Source organism: Balaenoptera musculus, chromosome 20 (assembly GCF_009873245.2).
Source record: "Balaenoptera musculus isolate JJ_BM4_2016_0621 chromosome 20, mBalMus1.pri.v3, whole genome shotgun sequence".
In the NCBI taxonomy this organism is placed as follows: domain Eukaryota; kingdom Metazoa; phylum Chordata; class Mammalia; order Artiodactyla; family Balaenopteridae; genus Balaenoptera; species Balaenoptera musculus.
Genome location: NC_045804.1, coordinates 19,882,615 through 19,907,902, shown reverse-complemented (window position 1 = coordinate 19,907,902; position 25,288 = coordinate 19,882,615). Strand labels below are relative to the sequence as shown.

Below are 25,288 nucleotides of genomic sequence, written 5' to 3'. Positions count from 1 at the left end.
TCATTCCTGTTCCTAGGAAAGTGATAAAAAAAAAAGGGGGGGGTCACAAGATCCTTTCATTTGCCAGAACTGATACTCTAGAGGTCTGACATGGGCTTCAAGTGGAACCTCTCTGCATTTGCCCCCAAATCACCAGTGGGCACAGCTGGCTCTAGCTGTTCATAGGACTACTCACAGAACTGAAGAACCTCACCTTCAGGGAGGCTGGAGTCAGAGCAGATAATATCTGGATATTTTGGGGTTAAGGGGTTGAGGATACGAGCACTGATACAATTTCAGTAAACAAAAAGATCAATTGTTTTTCGATACACTAGCAAAGCTGGCGGTAGAGCAATGAACCAGCAGACAAGGCTCCTGATTTCATGGAGTTTAATAAGAAGGTCAAACTTCATGTAAAGGAAGACTTGCTGGAAATACTATCATATTCTACTCAAAAATAGCATTTTTCAATATTTAAGAGGTCTTCTTTCTGAATCAGAAAAAGAGAAACCATGCAACAACCTAATGACAAGATTTTCAAATCTTTGAAAATTTAAATTCCAGTATCAACCTAGAAAATGCGTTTGTTCCCCACCTTCCACCAGTGTGTTTCACAACAGTTTCTGAAACTATATTCTGCTAGAAGATACACTACATCGTGATCAGATGGTTTATATTGAGTTTTCTAAAGGAAACAGGTAGGAAATATGAGTGAACTTTAAGAAGCTTAAGACTTAGGAAGAAATATTCATTAGTTTATCCATTCAGCAGTCACTCTTTGCTTTCCTACTGTGCCTAAGACACTGGGCAGTGCTGAGAATACAAGCAATAGAATAATTTGAAGATGAAAAATTCCTTATGACAACCTATCTGTACTCCACCCAGATTTCTTCTTTCTATCACAAATATGTAATGGGAACAATTATTCAATTAGTTCTATACCAATGAATTGTCAATGTGCATAAACCATTTTCTTGTTGAGCTGGCCAAAAAAGGTGGCGGGGGAGGGGAGACACATATTTTGAATGGAGAGAGTGAACTTTTCAACGGCAACACCCATTCGGTGACCTATAAAAGGTTAGCCTTCCTGCCTGGCTACCACTGCACCGTCCCTGGCTGTGGGTCTCTCGAGCAGCACCATGTCACTCTCCGTGCGCACCTCTGGGCTGTCCCAGCGGCTGTCCTCCCAAAGTGGGACACTGGGCAGAGCCAGGGGCATTTCTGCCTCAAGCATCGGAAGCAGCTACGGGGGAAGTGCCTTTGGCTTTGGAGGCAGCTGTGGGGGAGGCTTTTCAGCTGCTTCCATGTTTGGTTCTAGCTCTGGCTTTGGTGGTGGCTCTGGAAGTTCCTTTGCAGGAGGACTGGGCGCTGGTTATGCAGGAGGCAGGGGAGGTGGCTTTGGAAGCCTGGGGATCGGATTTGGGGGAAGCCCAGGAGGGGGCTCTCTAGGGATTCTCTCTGGCAATGATGGAGGCCTTCTTTCTGGATCAGAAAAGGAAACTATGCAAAATCTTAATGACAGATTGGCTTCCTACCTGGACAAGGTTCGAGCTCTAGAAGAGGCTAACGCTGACCTAGAAAACAAAATTCGAGAATGGTACGAAACACGAGGACCTGGGACTGGAGACCCCAGGTCACAGAATGATTACAGTAAATATTATCTGTTGATTGAAGACCTCAGGAATAAGGTAACAAAATGGCTTTTTAGAGGGGCTTTGGGAATTATTTTTTACTTTTCTTTTTTGCTATTTCAATATTTTACAGTCATAAAGCACCTAAAACTTAGATATCTTTCCATTCAACTGTATTTGGAATAATTTCTCATCTTAAGATATTTAGTTTCATTTTATCATTTACCATAAAGTGATTGTTTTTTACCACTACCTTTTCTGGGGGAAATGTATGTTTCTTAATTTTTAAATAATATTCTCTACACATATTTTCTTTTAAAAAGTTAACTGCCTTAAACCCTTAATAAAATAGCATCATAACATCACCTAAAATTTTCCAGTCAAAGATATATTTGCAAAACACTATCTTTTACGACCTCACTTTGTGTGTCTTCCCCTGTTTTGCCAGATCATTTCTGACAGCACTGCAAACGCCCAGCTCCTCTTGCAGATCGACAACGCAAAACTGGCTGCCGAAGACTTCAGAATGAAGTGAGTAGAATAAAAGAAAGACTAATGAGGATTAACATGCCCCAGTATCTCTTCTTTTTCTCTATTTTCCTGCCTTCATTGATGGCGAATATTTCCAAGCTTCTGCAGTTCACATGCTCCATACATTTAATGTTTTGGTAAATTCACATTGGGCATTCTATTAGAAAGTAACTAGATTCAAACACAATTCACATTACGTGTCCTTAGTTATAAGGTACTTAAACCCAGGGCTATGGATTGACATATTTGACATTTGTTATTGACTCATGCTGCGACATGATAATTCCACCAGCGTCCTAAACCTCAAACTTCCATGCATCAAAATGAATTACTAATGTTTTTGCCTGGGCGTTCAATGAAGTGACCTTTTTCCCGATGACACATACAACTAAAATATTAACCAGGCATTTATTTTTATATTGCGTCCTCCCTTCCCATACACCACCCTCAGACATAAGGAGAAAATACTAACGTCCTTTTTGCTCTGCAAAATTTCCTCACAGGATGTGGCAGTGGTGACGATCCTGAACCTTAGTACGAGTTACTAAAGAAGTCTCACTGTTTTAAATTAAACCATGAATAAAGGTTAAGCGAGATGACTAATTATTATTTAATTTTCAACCGCTTTTAGGATTCCATCAGAAACTCCGCCTAGAGAGGGGCTGCTACTTACTGTTCATAGCCAGGGCAGCCAGCCAGACGGGAAGAGGTAGCCTGGGATGCGGTGCTATTGCGGTTCATTGCTGGTGGAAAAGTATCACTTCCTAATTCTTTCACTTCTCTCCAACTGAGCAGCAACCTGTCATTCAAAAAAAGGAAAAGAAAAAGTTAGAAAAGCAAAAACAGCATCATGCATTACAATGCTGCTAAATTTATACGCAAAACAGCCCTGAAGATCGCAGGGGGCTTATTCAAATGGGTGTGTTGATTCCCTGGACTGTTTTGCACTTGGTTTTCAGATACGAAAATGAGCTGGCCCTGCGCCAGAACGTGGAGGCCGACATCAATGGCCTGCGCAGGGTGCTGGACGAGATGACCCTGGCCAGAGCTGACCTGGAGACGCAGATCGAGACCCTGAATGAGGAGCTGGCCTACCTCCGGAAGAACCACGAGGAGGTCAGTCAGAAAGCACGGTTCTCTAAACTGCTTTTTTCTACGAGACTCAAAAATTACAATTTCAAATTTATAAATCTGGAGTTGAAGAGATATGCAGGATACACTATCCCCCTGTTAAGATGACCATTTGTTTTGAAGTTGTGGTGGTGGTTTCTGTTAAAGTTTAACACATTAGAGGCACTTTTTGATTTTGTCATTTTCATCATTTGGTAAGGACAATCAGAATTTTAATTGTCCTGATTTAGTGATTTCTCAAAATATAGTATTTTTATTCATTAGCTAGGAAAAAAATGTTAAAAGGCTGACATTGCACTATCTAGTGAAAAAAATTCTGGAAGGATTGAAGAATTAATCTGTTTTGTCATAGAAAATAAAAGGAGATACTTATCAAGAAAAAGATATAGTATTTTTAAAATTCAAAAATAAAAATCTACCAATAATACATACTGTTATATATGTTAGAGAAACGAATTATACCCAGTGTAATACACACATGGAACTCTGATATACCACAATGTATATAAGTAATCATGCATGACCCTGGCACTAGGCTCCTAAAGAGCTTTCCACTGTAAAGCAATGACTATGGTACAAACAGTGGGCAAGCCCAGGGACCGTCTGCAGCCCTCGGTTTGGCAGCCGCAGTTGAAAACCCCGGGGAACATTTCCACCAGGCCTTCCCTTCTTGTAAAGGTTGTGGAGCCCCAAGAAGCGGGGCCAACTCATCCATCAGGCATGGTAGGCACAGCACCCAGGACCCGCGGTGAGCTTAGGGGCCCGTGAAAATGTCTTAAGTTCTTTCAAAATCAGAATAAAAATACGAATTTTAGGTAAAACATGTTTGAATATATTGTATTGATAGGTTTGTCTTTATACCAACTATGTTTTGTGGAGGAAGGGGCCCACGAAAGTCACAATGGGCCCCTGCGCCCCTCTCTCTCACTCGCTGTCCCCAGGAGCTCCAAAGCTTCCGGGCCGGGGGCCCAGGCCAGGTCAGCGTAGAAATGGACGCTGCCCCCGGAGTGGACCTCACGAGCCTCCTTAACGACATGCGGGGGCAGTATGAAGCCATAGCCGAGCAGAACCGGGAGGATGCGGAAGCCTGGTTCATTGAAAAGGTACCACTAACAAAGACAAAAGGCGTTTGATACGCTTGCACTAAAGACGGGGGAGAGGAGCAGGGCTGGCTCACGTCCCCTCGCCCCTCTTTGCTGTGGCAGAGCGGCGAGCTCAGGAAGGAGATTAGCAGCAACACCGAGGAGCTTCAGTGCAGCAAGAGCGTGGTCACCGACCTGCGGCGCGCGCTTCAAAACCTGGAGATCGAGCTCCAGTCCCAGTTCGCCATGGTACGGCGCGCCCCAAAAGACGCGGCTTCCTTTCGCCTTGCAAAGGAAATGTTGCGTCCAAATTAGCAAGGCCATTGGCTGCCTTCCGCATTTCGGTCCCCTCCATTGTTACGTCTGTGCCATTTCCCTCCCCCGTGCAGAAGAAATCCCTGGAGGACTCGCTGGCCGAAACCGAGGGCGACTACTGCGGGCAGCTGTCCCAGGCGCGGCAGCTCATCGGCAGCCTGGAGGAGCAGCTGCTCCAAGTGCGCGCCGACGCCGAGCGCCAGAGCGCCGACTACCAGCTGCTGCTGAACATCAAGGCCCGTCTGGAGCTGGAGATCGAGACCTACCGCCGCCTGCTGGACGGAGAAGCGCAAGGGTGAATAGATAACTGAGGCTGAAAGTAACCTCAATGGCTGACGGACCGCGGACACTGATGCAGTTTGGGGGCAATAGAAGTGGGAAGGGTTCTTTAGTTGACAGAAAATAACACATCTAGTAAAGACATGCCTTAGATTTGTTAAATGCTGTACATTTTGCAAAGTGTTGTCACCCGTTACCTTCCCTGATAAAAGTTAATAAAATGCTGGGATGAACAATGGCATCACAGACAGAGGCATACTGCAGATGAGTATTAGAAAAATCAACCGTCCGAGTTCTGATGTTAATGCCCCGATGCTGAGAATGACATCAAATCACAGCCACGCAACCCCCTTAGACCTACTGTAGCGAACTTTCCAAAAGTAATAACAGCCTGGACTAGTGGGAAGAATTCAGGACTGTAAATCAGGAAACCAGATCTTCCATTAATTGCCAGTTTGCTTCACTTTAAGAGCCCATTTTAGGCAGGGTTTGAAAGCAAAGGTGCACTGCACCAGCTGATTACCCTCAGGGTGCATCATTCAATCATTCTTAATCAAGAAATGTATAATACTTTCTCCAGTTGGCCATTTTTTAAGCTCAAATAGCAAATTCCTTATTCCCTCTCATTCCAGAAAGCATCATGTGATATCAACTCCCTTGTTTTCTTTACAGTGACTGTTTGGATGAAAGTTCCCATGTGACAGCCTCCACATCTCAAGCACCGTCAACTGATTCCTCCAAAGGTATGCAGATTCCCTAAGAAGCACTTAGAATAAGTCAGAATCACATCTATTAATGACTAAAACTGTAAGATCTCATTGGATATTGCAGTGTCATTACTAAGTTAAATTTAAAGTATATTTGTATTCAGAGCAAAGGAAAAATATTTATGCATTCCTGCAGAAAAATTAGTAGTCTGTTCTGTGTTAAAACTTTTGGCAAGCTCAGGAAGGAAAAAAAAATCTACAAAGTATTATGAGAATCATAAACACTTCTTAAATTTTAAAAAGAAAAATATTTTCATTTGTGCACAACACTGAATACATTTTATTAAATAAAATGCATTTCGTTTAGAATGCAAAAGTCACTTTTGAAAGTTTAAATTTGATGGACTGTATCAGTCAATACCTAATTTAGAAGCTTAAGTTAAACAACCAATTTTAGATGAATATTTGAAACACTAACTTTTGCCCTCTTTGTTCCATTTTTATCTTTAGACCCTACCAGAGCCCGAAAAATCAAGACAATTGTGCAGGAAGTGGTGAATGGTGAGGTGGTCTCATCCCAAGTTCAGGAAGTTGAAGAACTAATATGAAATTTCACAAGATCTGCCCCATGATTGGTTCCTTAGGAACAAGAAATTTACAAGTAGAAATTATTCCTTTTAGAGTAGGATGATACATTAGTTCAATCTCTATTTCTGTTTGTTTCATTTTCTTTGGATTCCCTATTCACTTTGAGTCTTTTTTGGCCTTCTGAAACAAAACTTAATTACAAATAATTGTGGAAATGTTGGTCTTTACAACAAATCAAAATTGCCTTACATCTTTCTGGACCTAGAGTAGTCTTTTAATAAACTTTCTTCTAGTGACCTGGAACATATTTTTAATCACCGGACTTTGATCAAGTAGCATCGTTTTTAAAAGGTTAATCTTAATAAAAGATGCATGGTAATAATGTGAAGTGTGTATCTCCTTGACTCCAACAATAGTGTCAAGGGCGTAGAGAGAGGTTTGTGAAATACTAATTATTAGTAGTAGATAAACACTGAGATAAAGATGTTGAAGTGGGAGATTATGCTAAGAAGATTCTTTTAGAAGTTCTTTCCTTTTTACATCAGCCCATCAAGGTTACCAAAAAAATTGTATTGTTCACTACACGGGATAGCATTTGTCCTGTTCTTTTTCTAGCACTTTCTTTCATTCAGTCAAGAAACACTTATGAACTCCCATAGTGTGCCAAACTCAAGCCTCAAAGGTGAATAAAGATATGGTCCTTGCCTGAGGGAGTTCCCAACTGAGGGCAGAGATAGACATCTACTGGGAACAGTGATACAGTGAGATAGGGCGGATAGAAGTTCAAAGGATACTCGGAGGAAGTAAAATTTGTGAGGAGGCAACCAAATGCTTCATACAGAAACCAATCAGGCAGAGAAGGGAGAAAGGGAACAGAGGAAGTACATAAGAAAGGACACAGGGGCGTAAACAAACACTGCTTTGATGGCCTTTCTCCTGTTGGGCACCAGCAAGGCCCAGGGTGGGGTTACTATCGGGGTGGGGCAGACCCACAAGTCAATAACAGATGTCATGTTCTGGGTTGGGGCAGAAGGTGGCCAAAGTCTAAGCCTGAGTAGACAGTGGTTCAATCTGGGTTGCCAAATTCAAAACCCTAAAAGGAAAATGAGAGCAAGATTTAACAATTAAGAGCCTGATCTCTGAAGCCAGACTGGGTTCAAATTCTGACCCTAATACTTAATAGCAAGTTAACCTCTTGCCTGCTTCTGTTTCCTGATCTTTAAAGTGGGGTGAGTTTGTGAAGAGTAAATGAGGTAACATACATAAAACAGTAGGAACAGTCCCTGGCACTTAGAAGTACTCAATATCTGTGTCCTATTATTATTTACTGTGTGTAACCAAAATGTTATGGAGAAACCAGGGGAACTGATGAGCAAGGAGCGTCAAAGGAGCAGAAAGGAGAGGAGAGAGTCAGGCAAGCCTGCACGCATTCCAGCACTGGCTGCAAAAACCCACAGAAGATTATTATGTCATTTTCAGCTGACTTGCTTCCGTATGCAGCTTTCTGAAGTCACACTTCTTTTTAAATTTGCTAGTGATCTCAGATGCTCCATTCATCTTACTTTATTACGCATGGCAATTCAGCTCTCTGTCTAGACCTCACCTTCCAGAACTAATGCTAGGAGAACCTTACCTTTCAGACCTAAAGAGATTATCAAGGTCTTTTCCTGCACAAGCTCCATAGCCCCCAAGGAATAAATGATGCCACTTCCTGGTACTCAAAAGTGGCTGCCAATAGTTACTGCTTTAAACAGCATCTGTTTTCCTTACAACTACATCTGAATTGTGTGAAACTCCAAGGAGAAAGGGATTTTGCAGATGTATAAATTCGGTGGTCATTTCTTAGCTATTATCCTAGTTTCTCAGCCTTCCCTTCTTTTGGGAATATTTTCTCTACTGGGCTCCCAAAGGCATCACCTCAGTGGAAGCTTTTTCTCAGACTCTTCTTTGTGACTTCTGAATGTTGACTTAATCCTATTGTCTTCTCTCTCTACACTCACTCCCTAGGCGGCCTCATCTAATCCCATGGCTTTAAAGTAACCATCTATGGATGGATGTTACCTAGACTCATTGTGGTGACCATTTCCCAATGTATACAAATATTAAATCATTATGTTGTATACCCAACACTATTAATATAATGTTATAGGTCAATTATACCTCAATGAAATAAATAGATAAAGTAACCACCTATGTATAAATAGATAAAGTAACCACTCCTTGTGGTAACCTCCAAGATGGTCCCAATGAGCCTCATCTCCTGGTACCCATGCCCCTGAGCATTGTTCCCTCCCACAATGAGTAAAGCAGACCTACTGAAGGAGTGACAGTGTGTGAATTCCAAAGTTAGGTCACAAAAGCATTTCTGTCTGGCTTGGTCTCTTGGATTGCTCATTCTGGGGGAAATTGGCTGCCCTTAGGTTATACTGTGAGGGGAAAATCTATTTTTAAAAAATCAGTGATTTCACAAAATTTCCCACTGAAAAACCAATAGCTAGCATCTCCTGGAATAGCCAGCAAGTTAAAAATCACAATCCTATTCTGATAAAATCTTAGAATATTCTATAGTCTTCAGTTGGCAAAGGAAGCATTAGATTTCTTCTTATTTAAGTTCTCTTTACCCTACTCTCACTGCCAAGAAATGCAGTTAGCATAGAATCCTTATCATGAAAGTCTAGGCCTCATTCACTACACCACAAGCCCTAATTCAACACAGATGTGAAAGGTTCTTTCAGACTCAGCAATTAATGAATTGCAGAAATGAGAGGTCTGTCTTAAAGGAAAATAACTCATAAGAAAAAACCCAGGTACAGGATCAGAAAACAAAGACAAGCATATCATTATGATTATTTTAAAATCTAAAATTTTATTAATTTAAATTTTAACTTTTATATGTATTTATTGTGTGTGTAGGCTAGAGAAAGTTCTGGAAAATATTGTATATACTAATTTGTTAGAGTGGTTATCTCTTGGAAATTAATCAAGGTGTTTGAAGAATATTTTTTCTTTTGTACATTTTTTAAATGCTTAACAAACAGTATATGCAACTTTGACAATTAGAGGGAAAATGAATTTTAGTTATCCAGAACAAATGGGTTTGCAAGTAGGTCACAGTAAAAAGGGAACCATCTAGAAAACAAGCATGCATTGCCAAAGCAGTCAAATCTTCAGGCTTTGTAAGCGTGCCACCTACTGGAATCTCAGGATATGAACCTTAAAAAAAATTAATCCTGCTTTTTAAGCCACTTGAAATATGCTGGATACTACAAAATGGGTTTGGGATTTGTTTGTTTGTTTGTTTGTTTTAAGAAAGAGAGAAAGAAAAGAGAAGAAAAAAGCAAACCTGTTTAAAAGTATCAACTTAGTAAATTAACACTTTCTTATTTAAATAAGTGGTATTAGTTTCCAGAAAGTCCACCAGTAAAGAGGCAAATTCTATAAGGCATAAAGTAAAAAAGAAATCTAGTAGTTATTTACAGTGTAGAGAACCAGAAAGCCAGTCTGAACTACCTAGCCTTTTAAAAATATACTCAAACATCAAATGAAAAAAAATGTATTCATATACCTAAGTAAATGGCTTTTTAATGGGGTAGTAAATGTTTCTTAAATCTTGGTACTGGATCTAAGATTAAAATGTCATTGTTTAATATTAGTATCATAGACTCAATATCAAACTAAAAACCATTAGTATCCTAATTAAATGTATCCTCTCCATCACTACAACTTTTTAATAAAAGCTATGGCTGCAACATTCAGCAACATATTTATAAAAGGATTTTTTATGACCAGAATTCACAGTTGGAAAATAATCACCTGGTGAATAGATAAATTATGGTACATCCATATGATAGAATACAACCTACCCATAAATAAGGATGTACACAAAAACACCATGGATGAATTTCAAGACCATTATGCTGAACAAAAGAAGCTAGACACAAAAGAATATATACTGTATGATTCCATTTATATGAAACTCTGGGGGGGGAAAAAAATCTCATCTACAGTGACATAAAACAGATCAGTGGGGACTTCCCTGGTGGTCCAGTGGTTAAGAATACGCCTTCTAATGCAGGGGACTCGGGTTCGATCCCTGGTGGGGGAGCTAAGATCCCACATGCGGGGGGGCAACTAAGCCTGCGAGCTCTGGAGCCCCTGTGCCATAACTAGAGAGAAGCCCGCCCACGCGCTCTGAAGCCAGTGCACCACAGCTAGAGAGAAGCCTGCAGTCGCAATGAAAGATCCCGCATGCCACAACGAAGATCCGCGTGCCACAACTAAGACCTGACCAGCCAAATTAAAAAATAAATTAAAGGGGCTTCCCTGGTGGCGCAGTGGTTGAGAATCTGCCTGCCAATGCAGGGGACACAGGTTCGAGCCCTGGTCTGGGAAGATCCCACATGCCGCGGAGCAGCTGGGCCCGTGAGCCACAATTACTGAGCCTGCGCGTCTGGAGCCTGTGCTCCACAACAGGAGAGGCCGCGATAGTGAGAGGCCCGCGCACCGCGATGAAGAGTGGCCCCCGCTTGCCACAACTAGAGAAAGCCCTCGCACAGAAACGAAAGACCCAACACAGCCATAAATAAATAAATAAACAAAAAAAATTTCTAAACTCAGTAACATGCCATTGATATTAGGTTTGCATTACTATCAGTATCAGTGCTGATCTCTGTGAAGTTTCCAGAAGATTCATTGACAATATACCACCATTCAAATTTACCCGTTGCTAGCCAGTGGTTTTTTTTAAAATAATTAATTAATTAATTAATTAATTAATTAAAAAAATAAAAAACAGATCAGTGGTGGTGGTCCAGTGGTAAAGACTCCACACTTCCAATGCAGGGGGGAAGGTTTTGATCCCTGGTCCGGGAACTAAGATCCTGCATGTCGCGTGGCCAAAAAAAAAAAAAAAAGAAAAAAAAAACAAACAAAAAAACAGATCAGTGGTTGCCTGGACTGAAAAGGTTGGTGAAGTGGGGATTAACTGGTTAACTAGGGAGGGTCACAAGAAGACAGTTAAGATTAATGGAAATGTTCTCTATCTTGATTATGGTGATGGTATATCCATTAGTCAAAATTCTTCAAACTGTACAATTAAAATGGGTACCTTTTATTGTATGTAAATCATATTTCAAAGTTGATTTTTAAATAATAATAGTAATTTAATAGTCTGTCTTCATGACGATGCTGTGTTGAAAGCATGAAGAGGCCATGTAGGATAATCAATGATGCGCTAGGGCAGGCTTGCACCTGATCTTAAGTGCTGATTGATAAATATTCAGGAATTTTCCAAGCTGGCTATTAAATCATTGGTAACTTGAAACTGGCCATGATGGGAATATCTACACTATGAGACTTGGGCTCTACTTATGTATTCCCCTAGAGAGCAGGTTTAAACCAGCACACGATGGAGCACAGTAGTTAAAAACACAGATGCAGAGGCTGATGCCTGGGTTTGGGTTCCAGCTCTGCCATTTTCCACTGGTTTTATTTACCTCTCTGTTCTTCAGTTCTTTGGTCTGTAAAAACCAAGGCAATAATAGTACCATGATTTTTACGAGGATTCAGTGAGTTAATTCACATTTCACAGAATAAGCACTAACTAAATGGTAGCTGTTATTATTATAGAGAGAAAAAACAAAGTTTCTCTACAACTAAAGAAATTAATTTGCAGATTTCCTCTCAGACCCCTAGACTTATTTATTCTTTTCCTTCTCTTCATGCAAACTCCCAAACAATTTCAATTTCAAAAAAGAAATGTGCAATTTTCTTTTTCCCCTGAAATATGTCTCCTTAGCTGACTGCTAAGAGGTCAAATTTTCTCACAGGACATATTGGTGTAATAATATTTATCCTCCCTACATCACAAGCTGTTGCGAGCTTCAAAAAGACCAATTTCTGTGAAAGAGCTTTGTAAGCTGCAAATCATGTCAGAATTGTAAGATGCTAATGTTAACGCCACTGCTCAGATTGAAGGGGAGGGTTCTACAAGTAAACAGATGGCATAGAAAACAGGCTGAGGAAAATCTTAGGACTTCTGAAGATTATCATTCACAATTTTCAGGGTTTTTTGTTTTGTTTTTTTTTTTTTTGCTTTAACATGCATGGTATAACTCTTAGCAAAATCCTGAGTAAGTGCAATGCTTTACACACATGCATTAGATTGCAAAATTCAGAGTAAATATTTAAACTCTATAGAATTCAAACACAGGGCCACCAGTCCTTTTAGAAACCACTCTTGCACTCTGGTCTTCCTTCAAATTAAATTAACTGTGGATTTTTAGTTGCTAAAACATGCCATTGTTTATGTTTCACTATGCATATATTCTTAAAGAAATGCATTTTTTTTCAAAATCATGAAAGCAGACTTGTAAATAAAACAGCCCATGGAGAGGCAATGGGGTCTAACAGATAGAAACCAGATGGTATTTCAGGCTTCATTCAGTGAGTTATTATTTTACTCAAAACAAGTTACTCAACTTGAGATGATTTACCTTCACAAAAAGACAATAACAATATCACATATAATCACATTAGCCCAGCATTTTGTAATTCTCATGAAAAACACCATAAACACAGGGTATTATGAACTTGGCTGGTCAGAATATATTCATTTTAGTTATCAGCTTGGAACCCATTTCCTAAAATTATATATACATGAAGTTTCTGCTGAGGAAAGTGTATCCATTTTGAAATATTTCATTTATTTGAAAATATCCTAGGACTTTTTAAAATCACTTAAGCCCGCAGTTTCACACTTCAAATGAACATAGCTGCAAATACAACTTTTTTTAACCAGTTGAAGTGTAATTTTAATTTTTTTAAACAACGCCCAATTTGTATACTTATGGATACATGTGGGGCATCCCATATTCATTTATTTGTGTATTCATTAATTCAACAAATATTTATTTAGCACCATTTATAGATAAGTCTTTACATAGTCCAGTGAAAATGACCACAGTTTTTATGAATTAAGGTAATGCATCATAAGGTTTCATACATTATTTTTCTTTGTTGCATTGGTGCAAATGGAATAAAGTCATCATCATTTTTAATTGGCAAAAGTGATACTGCTCCACACGTGGTATATGCTGATTATTTAACAGGTGTGAGAGGCTTAGTCAATTCCTTCTAGAAGATATGACACTTCCTCATTCATTTTTATGGGTTTGATAAGGTTTTTTTTAAGATTTTTTGATGTGGACCATTTTTTATTGAATTTGTTACAGTACTGCTTCTGTTTTATGCTTTGGTTTTTTGGCCCCAAGGCATGTGGGATCTTAGCTCCCCAACCAGAGATCAAACCCGCTCCCCCTGCATTGGAAGGCAAAGTCTTAACCACTGGACCTCCAGGGAAGTCCCTGGGTTTGATAAGTTTTAAAAGGAGCAATCCATACTCTTAAACAAATATTTTGAGGGCATATTTTTAAAGTATGATCATCTTAAATATTTAATTACATTTTATATTTCATGTTGCATTAAGTAAAAGTAACTCCAAGGTACTTTAAGATGTTTTCACTAAACACTCATTTTAAACAGCCTTATGTGCTGGTTCTGGATGACAGAGCAATTTTGATGTCAAACTTCCCTCTCTTACCTAATAAGTGACTGAGTACGCTGATAAAAAATAAGATAAATTTTCATCATTATTTTAAAAAAAACAAACACATACAATCAGCATCTAATCAAAAGATAATCCTGGGGCTTCCCTGGTGGCGCAGTGGTTGAGAATCTGCCTGCCAATGCAGGGGACACGGGTTCGAGCCCTGGTCTGGGAAGATCCCACATGCCACGGAGCAACTAGGCCCGTGAGCCACAACTGCTGAGCCTGCGCGTCTGGAGACTGTGCTCCGCAACAAGAGAGGCCGCGATAGTGAGAGGCCCGCGCACCGTGATGAAGAGTGGCCCCCGCCTGCCACAACTAGAGAAAGCCCTCGCACAGAAACGAAGACCCAACACAGCCAAAAATAAATAAATAAATAAATATTAAACAAACAAACAAAAAAAGATAATCCTGGAGCAAAAACTGCAGAATTAGATCCAGAATTTTATATAATACAGAATTCATTGGACAGTGGTGTTAGAGATAAAGCAAAACAATGGCATTTAGTTTTCCTGTCTCAGGAGGCAGAGGCTGAGGGTAAGGAAAAGTCCTCCAAGGGGTGAAGTGAAGGTGGGAGAGTTTGACTCAATTCCCCACTGAAGGCTTCAGTGGAATCTCTCCCTCTCCTACATGACTCTGGCAGATGTTTTTACAGCTTGTAGAGATGGAAGGCGCAAGGAGACCCGCATGTTAACAAGTGGGAAGATGAGAATCGCTCTAGGGGAAGGTAGGTCTCAGCAGGGAGGAGAACCCAGTGAACATTTCGTCATTATTGGCATTATCTGTCATCTCCAGGATACACAGCAAACAGAGGAGATGATTTCTGAGGAGTTAAAGGACAATATAATATTGTACTTCCCATGATACAAAGCTAAAGCAGCAGGTTACACAATGATTTGTTGATTAGCTCCATTTTCCAACATATTGGCACACTGAAAACTTAATCATATAAAACTACATCCCAAAAATGTGTAATGTGCATTATAAAACACTTGCTATATACACATATATCCAAACATCTTATATCATCATGATAATTTATCTCCATTTAGGATGTTTTGGGTCATTTAAGTTATCTTTGATTTGGTGAGAAAAATCACCAAACAAGAAAGCACTATTTCAACAAACTTATGCATCTCAAACTGAACTTTAGCTAAACAATCCAAGTAAAGTTATTCCACCATCAGTGTTAGTCTAAAAATCCTTCAGTTGTAGCTTTTCAACTAGGTCAAGTTCCATGTCTCCTAAATCCATCCATTTATTTATTCGTTCATTCAACAAGTAAATATAGGGCATAGAAAACAGGTTGAGGAAAGCCTCAGGGCTCTTGGGGATTATCATTCATAATCTTAGAGGTTTTTTTCCTTTGACAAGCATAGTATAACTTATAGCAAAATCCTGAGTAAATGCAATGCTTTACACACGTGCAATAGATTGCAAAATTCAGAGTAAATATATAAAACTTACAAAATGCAAACACACGGCCATCAATGCACAGAGGCTAAGCAGTTGCCATCACATAGGAGACATTAAGAGGATGCTCTGAATATATTTAATTTGAATCTATTAATTTTGGTTATTTTTTCAAATGTATGAGTCACTTGGAAATGAATCTCACTTACTGAATTCTCATTAAATATTAATAAAGGAATTATGCTGTCAGGGACTAAAACACCATTAAGAAGTTATTTGCATTTTACTGAGAAATTCAGTGGATTCTATTAATATTTTCAGAAAACTTTTAAGATACTTGACACTCAATGGAGACGAACTTTTTATCTAAAATATATAACTCCTTTTTTTAAATAAAATAAACCAGCCCACACAACTCTGTGAATATACTAAAAACTATTGAATTGTACATTTTAAATGGGTGAGTTTTATGGTATGTGAATTATATCTCAATAAAGTTATTAAAGTTTAAAATATATATATACAACTCCTGACTTGGCAATTTCACAAGACATACTGATACAAATCGTATTGCTCAATACACTGTTGCTGATGACTCAGTAGAAAGTGATCTTCAGTTTCAATAAGCAGTCATTTAATACATGACTTTTTCTTAAGCAAATTAACCTGAGGACTTTTTCCCATCCATCTAAAAAGTACTAGGAGTTGTTTTCACAAAATAGAGTAACTTGATTTCTGTGAAGTCTTTATAAGGAAAAAAAATGTGTCCATTAATGTTTATTTGTAGAAGCAACCTCAGAATCCTCGTATTCATCATTAGAGTGTGGTTTGTGCACAATCAACTAACTATGGATACAAAACAGTTCTCTTGAACCAACTGATAGAAGACTGGCTTTCCATGAAAAAAAAAATTAAGTCTAAAATCTTAATACTCCTGGCAATCTAGACCAAAATAGAACTTGTTCCCCCTTACTTAACCAAGGTGTTCTATCTAAAACAGACTTTTCTTTCAATCAAACTAATATTTATTGGGCATTACGGAAGCAACAGTGAGCAAACATACACATATATACAAATAAACTTACCTTGAGGTATAAAGAGACGTGCCTATGAGAGAAAGCGCAGATGAGGGACCAGAGAAGGTTGGAAAAGGGAGAGAATACACAGGGCTGGGGCATGAGGACCAGGGCCACTCTTTTGGCGGAAGAAGCATTTGAGCAGAGCCTAGATGAGTACATAAAATCTCCATGTGTGGTGTTAAGTGGAAGTGGGTAGGCAGGAACAGGAGCAAAGAGCAACTCCCCTGGGATGCTTTCCCACAAGACTAAGTGGCCTTCTTCTGAGAACCCTATGTTCTTTGACCATGGTGGTCTGAACTTTATTTTTAGATGAGTTTATGTGCCTGATTCCTCTTCAAAGGCTGGACCATGTATTTTTGGCCAACCAGAAATAAATTCCCAGCACTAATGCAGGGTCTGGCAGAATGTAGGTATGCCAAATACATGTTGGTTGAAGTGGTGCTTAGAAACATCACACTCAGTTTACACATTGTCAAAATGACTGAAAAATTCGTGGGAAAGTATTAGATAAAATCCAGTTAAAACTATTAATCAAGCCCATCATTTGACACAGTTTAAAATAAAAGCATATGTTGATTGAATATTTCATTGGCACCAGTTATGCTGTCATATCAGTATGGTTCTAGTTCATGAGTCTCTCGAAATTCTCTAAGCTGGAAATAATAATATAGTGTATTTTAATCACTATATAACAGCAAATGAGGACACAGGAAAACAGAAAAAAGCAATACTGCAAAGTGCCCACTGATCGATCTTTATCAGGAAGAATGTCCTCCTCAGCACCTAACAATCCAGAAGAAAAAAGTATCTATTGTCAGGGAAAGTTGCTTAGAGGGAAATAAAAATCCAATGTGTATTATTCGCTTTTGCAATAGCTCATGTTGTAATATAAAAATTTTAATTGAAGGAGGAAGATAATTATAGCTTAGGAGCCAACTAGTTAATCAACACCACAATCAAAAATATCTGAGGGACAAGCCTTTGGTCCCACACCCAAGAAAAGAGGGTGAACCCAAAAAGTGAGTAAAACAAGTTTCTATTAAAATATGTTCAAGGCACCTGAGCCATTCTGAAAGCAAGCCCTGAAACCAAGAGAAGAGGAGAATTTTGTTACTAATGATTAGTTATTAAGTTTAAATAATTTCTATAGATTTAATAGGAAAACAAGAAATTATGCACTGCATTATATCTCCAGAAGTAATATTATGCTGGAGAGTGATGCAATGGAATAAAACAGCATGCATTGCTTAAATGAGTAAATAAATAAATAAATAAATAAATATATATATATATATATATATATATATATATATATTCCTTGAACTAATACTAGAGACAGAAAAAAAGAGGTCAGATAAATCCTGCAAATTTGGAAGTGATCCAAGTTATGGCAACCTAGATGATAACAGAAGTGTCATCTAAGGAACAACTGAATAAACTGGTGACCCTTTTGCTTAGAAAATAAAAGATTTAGAAGGACGAAGTATCCCTCTTCAAATATCTAAAAGACTCCAAAGCTAAGTTCCATGTGGCAAGATGCAAGCTATATTGTGTGGCAGATTTCAGTTCAATATAAAGATAAACTTTTTAGTAATTAGAGCAGCTCAAAATTTGAATACCTTGTGAAATAATGAGTTTCCTTTCACTAGAAATATTCAAGTAGAGATTGGAGAGATTTGATTAGGGAGTTCTGCTCAGTGTTGAATATTTTTAACAAGAGAAGCAAGAGGGGAACTAACATTTGTGAGTATCTGCCATTTGCAAACACTTTTTATGTGCTATCTGAATTGGTAGCCTCAAACTTATAAATTGGACATGATTTCTCATATGAAGATGCTAAGACTTAACTTACCCAGCAAGAGGAAGAGTTAGGATTTAAAACCTGGTAATGTCCTCTAAAGTCCTTTGCAAATTCTTTCCTGGTTGACATCATGGCAGTGAATGTATAAGTTGTCTAGATAATTCCATTCTGATAATTTCTGTCAATTTATCTAGTCTGGTATTATTCCTGTCAAAATAGCCAGGGACTTTAGGTCAAAAGATCATATTTGCTTTCCCCATGACATCAAACTCAAAAGATAAACCATCCTGTAGGTCCTTTCCAGCTGAATTCTGTAATTTTGATGGCCAGAATCCCTAACAACCCATCTAAACTAGACAGGGCAGAGTTTTACCTCACAAGGATCCAATCTAGGCCACCGGTTGTTACTTCCTGCATTAATGTCATTAAGAAAAGTCCTAGAGTCAGTCTAGGTTCAGCAGCACAGAGTGTCACTACCAATTAGTAACGTCTGCCACGAATACAGGACAGAAGAGGGGTATCAAGCATGCTTTGTGCTTGTCATCTCTAATCTACACATTTCCTAGAACTATTTTTCATCATCAGTTCTTGAGCCTATACAAGCTCTATATTCTTTACCAACTAACTGTTGAAAGTAATGCTTACTGATAGTATTCCTAATGGAGGATATGGGAATACATGAGGCAGACAGAAGCGCTGCCCACAAGACTGATTATCAAGAGGGTTTTTTAAAAATATAGATTAGAATGACTTTGAAAAACTTTCTACAGCCTAGAATCGGTTCCTCTCAGCCTTTCATGTCCAGAAACTTGACTTTATCAGTATACCCAAAGGTGACCTGGCACTTGATGACAGATTGACAATGATTGTATTCATACAATACTAATGTATAGATTAGAATTCCAGTTTATTAATTAACAATAAGGGACATTTCTTTCCAGATGTTCAAGATAAACATCAGAAAGATGTTCTTTCCTGATCACTCACTTTCCTGCTAAAGGCTTACTTTGTAGGATGAATTAGGGATCATAAAGTTGCTGCATAAGCACAGATTCAAGCAGAGGTTTGAGGAACACTTCCTCCAGATCTTACTGAGGCCAGGTGAAACATCTTTGCCCCACACTAGGCAATTCCTCTCTAATGGCTGGATTGTCCATGTGCCCAAATTTAGCATCTCTCTGCCTAAGATGAAGCCAAAGGCACCTTCTCTGAATTCCCCTTTTGATATTCCCAGATGACCACACTCCTTACCCAGGTGTTGACTCCGGGAGATAGATCATATTTTGGTTTTATTAGTTCAGTTAGGAAGGCAACTATATTTTCCTTTTCTCCCAAGTTCATGGGGATACCTCAATGTCACATCCATATTTATAGCTGTAACCACCTCTTTCAAGTATCAGAGGGCAGCCCCTGAGTTCATGGTACATGGAAATGAAGTCTATCATTCTAAAAGCACAAGGGAGAATGATACACACCTTCCAAGCCCAATGCCCATTCACCACAACGACTCTTCTAAAAAATACAGAATTTTTTCAGTCATTTTTTAATGATACCACATATCTGTTCTTTATGAAAAGTTCCCTATGATAAAGGTTAAATTAGTCATCCAACAGGTGGTTTCCTACATCACTGAGGCTTCACTCTCTCTTGGATCACTATTATTTCTGATTACTCTTTCTTTCCAGGTATCTAAGAGCTATCTCACTTCTTGGCTCCCTAAGTTTTCTCCTTTTTTTTTTTGTTTGTTTGTTTGTTTCCCAGAAGCTCTAAGGAGCTCCAAAATTCTACTTGCTTCTGTTTCCAAGTGCATTCTACATCCAACAATCTTGTATTCACTCCACCCTTGCTTCCCTCTTCACCATCCTTTTGTCTTTTACGCCCACGCGGGATGCTGTAGCAATACAAGACACAGATGGCGTCATTCCGTTACCATCCTCTCCTTCCCTAGTGACAGATGGTTTGGCTTCTGGGCCTAAACTGTCCAGAAAATTCTTGCTTTCAGATCTTCAAGGATCTTGTGGCCAATATCATGGACATTTTTCTAGACCTCATTTTCCTTGATCTCTGTGCAGAATTTGAAACTCAAGACCTGCAAGAACTTCTAAGAGGTTCTGTAGACTCCACCAGGTGAATCACCCATGCTTCAACCCATGCTGTGATTCCCTAAGGCTTTTCCAGCCTTCCAGATGACTCCTATTCACTCCCTTTACCAAGTACTTGCTTTTCCTCTGTGCTAAGCCTAATTCTGAGGGTTTCCTCAACTTCCAGTCTTAACCTTCTGCTCTTCTCTACATTAAAAATGCAGTTGTTCTCAAGCCTTTGACTATCATCTCAATATTGATGATCCCTAAGCCTTAAGCTCTCTCCTAAATTCTTATATCAATTTCCTCTAAAGGAAATTAAAATTTTCCTTTAATCTGTGCAAATTCATGTCATGTTATATAATTCACAAACTATAAAGAATGAGAATCTGTATGTATTTTAGTTAGTAGCTTTGAGAGAACTCACTCCCCAATACTTATACGGTCTTTCCAGAAGCCATAACAGCCATATTGAAAGCCCTCGTCCTACTTGACATCTCTGAACCATTGATATCTTTGACGCTGTTGACCACTCCATCTTCTTGAAATTCTCCTCTTCCTCTCCTTGGCTTTCTTGAAACTTCTGTCTCTTGGTTTTCTCTTTTTTTCTTTGTTACCTTTCAATCTCTTTTGTTTCTCCTTAAGTGTTACAGTTCCTCGAGGTTTTATTCTTGGTCCTCATTTCTACCCATTCTCCCTGGGAAATCTCATCCCATTCCACGGTTGCTCTTTGCCACTAAAACTTCCAAATCTAGCCACAGTTTCTGAATCCCAGAACTCACATTGCAAATACCCATGGAATATCTATACCTGGGTGTTGACAGGTGCTTCATCCCTAATCTTTGTTATCCTGGACTCATTATCTTTCCTACAAAACCTGCTCCTCCTTTGCTTTCCCATATTAGTTAATGTCACTCCCCACAGTCCAAAACTGGAGACCTCTTGTCATTTGTTTCCTCCCTCTCTTTCATCAACCTGTAACTAGTCAATAGTCAAATGCCACCATTTCTATCTTCTAACTTCCCCTTCTTACCATCCCACTGCAACTTTCTTGAAGTTGTCATTGTCTCTTACACTCCCCACAGACCCTTGCAAATTCTCTTTTCTCATCTCCCTGCCTCCAGTTTCCCTCCAGTCCATACAGTACACTGCCAATAATGTTATCTTTCTAAAAATTAAGAGCATGTTCATCTGCTGCTTAGCAACCTTCAGTGGTCCACCCCCTGACTATGGGACCAAGTCCAAATTCCTTAGAATGACAATAAAGATCCTTCCCCATCTGCCCCCAACCTATTTTTCCAGGCTTATCTCTTGGCACTCACTCATACAAATTTTATGCCCTAGCCAAACCAAACTTTTCACAGTTCTTCAAATATGTCATGCATGTTTACACCTCCTTTATATATGCTGGTCCCTCTGCCTAGAAAACTTTTTTCCCCACTCATTTTTTTAAGACACCATTCAAATGAATTTCCCTAAGTCCTCCAGAGGCTGGTTTCTCTTTTTTGGGTGCTTCATATGTTTTATATAAATCTGTATTATTAAACTTTTCATCCGATTTTGCAATTATTTTTGTATTACCCCCTACCCTCTGCCCCCAAGATATGGCTTCCTTTAGAGCAAAGACCACATCTTACCTATCTTTACATCTTCAGGACCCATGTAAAACTTCTGGTATATAATACATGGTCAGTGCACAAAAGTGGGGAAATCGGAGCCAGGGCACTTCCCCTTCCTTCCAGGTGGGGAAAAAAGACCTACAGACAAAAACAAACAAAAAACCTTGTTACCCTCTTTCCTAATTCAGCTGATCTAATAGTCAAATTGTATTTATTGAAAGAATACAGAAAAGTCTTTTCTCCAAAATTTTCATCATCACACTGCCTGAAATTTCACTTCGATAAAAGGTACATTTTTAATGTAAATAGTTTTGGTGACTACTTCTCCACCCCTACCCACCTTTGTTGGTAAGTAACACCTTAGACTGAATTAGACTAACCAGATAGTTATCTTCTTAACACCTGTTCCCACACAAGCTGAAAAGTTTCAGAAGGGAAGGAGAAGTTAGGGAAATGGAACCTATCAGGGGAGGACAAACTCAACTGGGATGCAGCTCTAGGGTACTGGGGAGCAACTTCAGAGCACAGGGTTACTAAGGGAGGTGGGAGAGGAAGAGGGCAGCAAAACGAAGGTCCAGATTCAATGATGGAAACGTCAGTAGGCTCTGCTTCTTCTATTCCTCCCAAGAGATGGCGAAACACCCTCTCTCACACTCAGCAAAAGCAGCCCCACCGCTGCACGCATGCTTGGCCCTTCAGGGGAAGAACTCATCTGCCATTGTTACTTAACTCCTGCTGACTCTTGTAACCTAACTATTGTTCTCACCTACTGCCCTCATTACCCTGCCTTTCATTTAGTGAAGAGGCCAGGGAGAGAGAGGTGAGCTGGTTTCTGCAGTCCCAAGACATAGGGTGTCATGGAGGATTAGATCTCCTCTTATTCTATTACCTGATCACACCTCAGATCTTCTTTCTTCCTACCTTAACTGCAGCAGTGAGCAGGCTTTCTGCGAGGAAGATTGGAAGAAAGAAGCCCAGAAAGTTTCCATAGAGTGAATACAACATGTATCCAGAAACCTGTGGCAATACACCTTAAAGAAACCAAAGCCAAGGGCTGTTCATGAGGATGCCCCACTCATATTAAATGTGTGACTTTTGTTGTGGTTTCGGAAAACTAACCGTACAGAGCACCCAAGTTCTTCCAGACCTGTTCTCCTGGCTTCCTTTGATTCTAGAAGCCATTGATATTCTTCTAGTAAATTCCTTTGTTTAAGGCAAACAGTCTGTTATGACTGCCATGAGTAGCTACACTGTGAAGGCTACCTGGAGCATCCTGGAACAGTTGCTCAATTCCATCTCCATTCTCCCACCCATTATACATACGTCCACTTTTACCTCCACACTGGTAAGCACCTGCTTACACCTAGCATGATGCTAAGTATCAAGAAAGAAACATGAATAATATGGGGCATCTACCTTCAAAGAGCTTATACCTTGATAAGTATTTATTAACCATGGCATTGCAATTATTCATTTTCCTATTAACTTCCTGGAGGACAAAAACTTTATACAAGTCCTACCATACTGCAGAGTCTGAGCAGGGAACAGCTTGCTCAATGGACACACTGGAATTAGGGGAAATCTAAAAGAGTTTAATAAAAGGACTATTTGCAAAAGTGTGGGCATGATGTAGGGAAACCACCGGGAGTAGCTTATGACCCCCACGTGCAGAGGGATGAAGGGAGGTGAGTTAGAAAGGGAAAGTTATATAAAGAAGGCCACCTTGAGAGGAGCTGTGCATTTTATGAAAGGTCACAGCCAACATGTAGGAGATGCCAGGGGAATAAACACCCCAAACTCATCCTCTTACCTCCCTCCAGTTTCCTGATTGGGTCCCCTCTGGGCAAAGATAATGAAGGACAGAAGGCAGCTATCCTCCTGGAGCAGAGAGCAGGATGAAAAAAGTTGGAAAGTGGATCTGGAGGTCAAATGGCTTTGTAGGGTCAGCACTCAATACCCATTTGATGAGATTGGTTCAAGATGGCGGAGTAGAAGGACGTGCACTAACTCCCTCTTGCAAGAGCACTGGAATCACAACTAACTGCTGAACAACCATTGACAGAAAGACACTGGAACTCACCAAAAAAGATATCTCACAACCAAAGACAAAGGAGAAGCCAAAATGAGATGGTAGTAGGGGCACAATCACAATAAAATCAAATCCCATAACTGCTGGATGGGTGACTCACAAACTGGAGAATACTTATACCACAGAAGTTCAGCCAGTAGAGTGAAGGTTCTGAGCCCCATGTCAGGTTTCCCAACCTGGGGGTTCGACAATGGGAGGAGGAATTCCTAGAGAATCAGACTTTGAAGGCTAGTGGGATTTGATTGCAGGACTTCGACAGGACTGGGGGAAACAGAGATTCCACTCTTGGAGGGCACACACAAGGCAGTGTGTGCATCGGGACCCAGGGGAAGGAGCAGTGACCCCATAGGAGACTGAACCAGACCTACCTGCTGGTGTTGGAGGGTCTCCTGCAGAGGCGGTGGCGGGGTGGGGGGGTGGCTGTGGCTCACCATGGGGACAGGGACACTGGTAGTGGAAGTTCTGGGAAGTTCTCCTTGGAGTGAGCCCTCCTGGAGTCCACCATTGGCCCCACCAAACAGCCAGGTAGGCTGCAGTGTTGGGTCGCCTCAGGCCAAACAACCAACAGAGAGGGAACCCAGCCCCACCCATCAGCAGACAAGCAGATTAAAGTTTTACTGAGCTCTGCCTACCAGAACAACACCCAGCTCTACCCACCACCAGTCCCTCCCATCCGGAAGCTTGCACAAGCCTCTTAGATAGCTTCATCCACCAGAGGGCAGACAGCAGAAGCAAAAAGAACTACAATCCTGCAGCCTGTGGAAGGAAAACCACATTCACAGAAAGATAGACAAAATGAAAAGGCAGAGGACTATGTACCAGATGAAGGAACAAAGTAAAACCCCAGAAAAACAACTAAATGAAGTGGAGATAGGCAAACTTCCTGAAAAAGAATTCAGAATAATGATAGTGCAGATGATCGAGGACCTCAGAAAAAGAATGGAGGCAAACATCAAGATGCAAGAAATGTTTAACAAAGACCTAGAAGAATTAAACAACAAACCCCTAGAAGAATTAAAGAACAAACAAACAGAGATGAACAATACAATAACTGAAACGAAAAATACACTAGAAGGAATCAATAGCAGAATGGCTGAGGCAGAAGAACGGATAAGTGACCTGGAAGACAGAATGGTGGAATTCACTGCTGCAGAACAGAATAAGGAAAAAAGAATGAAAAGAAATGAAGACAGCCTAAGAGACCTCTGGGACAACATTAAATGCACCAACATTCACATTAAAGGGGTCCCAGAGGGAGAAGAGAGAGAGAAAGGACCAGAGAAAATATTTGAAGAGATTATAGTTGAAAACTCCCCTAACATGGGAAAGGAAATAGCCAACCACGTGCAGGAAGCGC

The 25,288-nt window shown here is 39.9% G+C and overlaps 1 protein-coding gene across 1 annotated transcript; it reads left to right on the top strand.

Annotated features, from left to right (window-relative positions):
* Nucleotides 1-1,103: 1,103 nt before the first annotated feature.
* LOC118886361 (keratin, type I cytoskeletal 12-like) lies at nucleotides 1,104-6,263 on the top strand. Its single transcript, XM_036835984.1, has 8 exons — nucleotides 1,104-1,667; nucleotides 2,059-2,141; nucleotides 3,101-3,257; nucleotides 4,214-4,375; nucleotides 4,478-4,603; nucleotides 4,744-4,964; nucleotides 5,621-5,691; nucleotides 6,166-6,263. Exons 1-8 carry the CDS (start codon nucleotides 1,119-1,121, stop codon nucleotides 6,261-6,263), a joined length of 1,467 nt encoding a protein of 488 aa, XP_036691879.1. The 5' UTR covers nucleotides 1,104-1,118.
* The last annotated feature ends 19,025 nt before the right edge of the window (nucleotides 6,264-25,288 follow it).

Coding starts and splice junctions, on each gene's coding strand:
- LOC118886361 (XM_036835984.1), top strand. CDS start 1,119: ATGTCACTCTCCGTGCGCACCTCTGGGCTGTCCCAGCGGCTGTCCTCC. Junction 2,142..3,100: donor GCCGAAGACTTCAGAATGAA/GTGAGTAGAATA, acceptor CTTGGTTTTCAG/ATACGAAAATGAGCTGGCCC. Junction 5,692..6,165: donor GTCAACTGATTCCTCCAAAG/GTATGCAGATTC, acceptor TTTTATCTTTAG/ACCCTACCAGAGCCCGAAAA.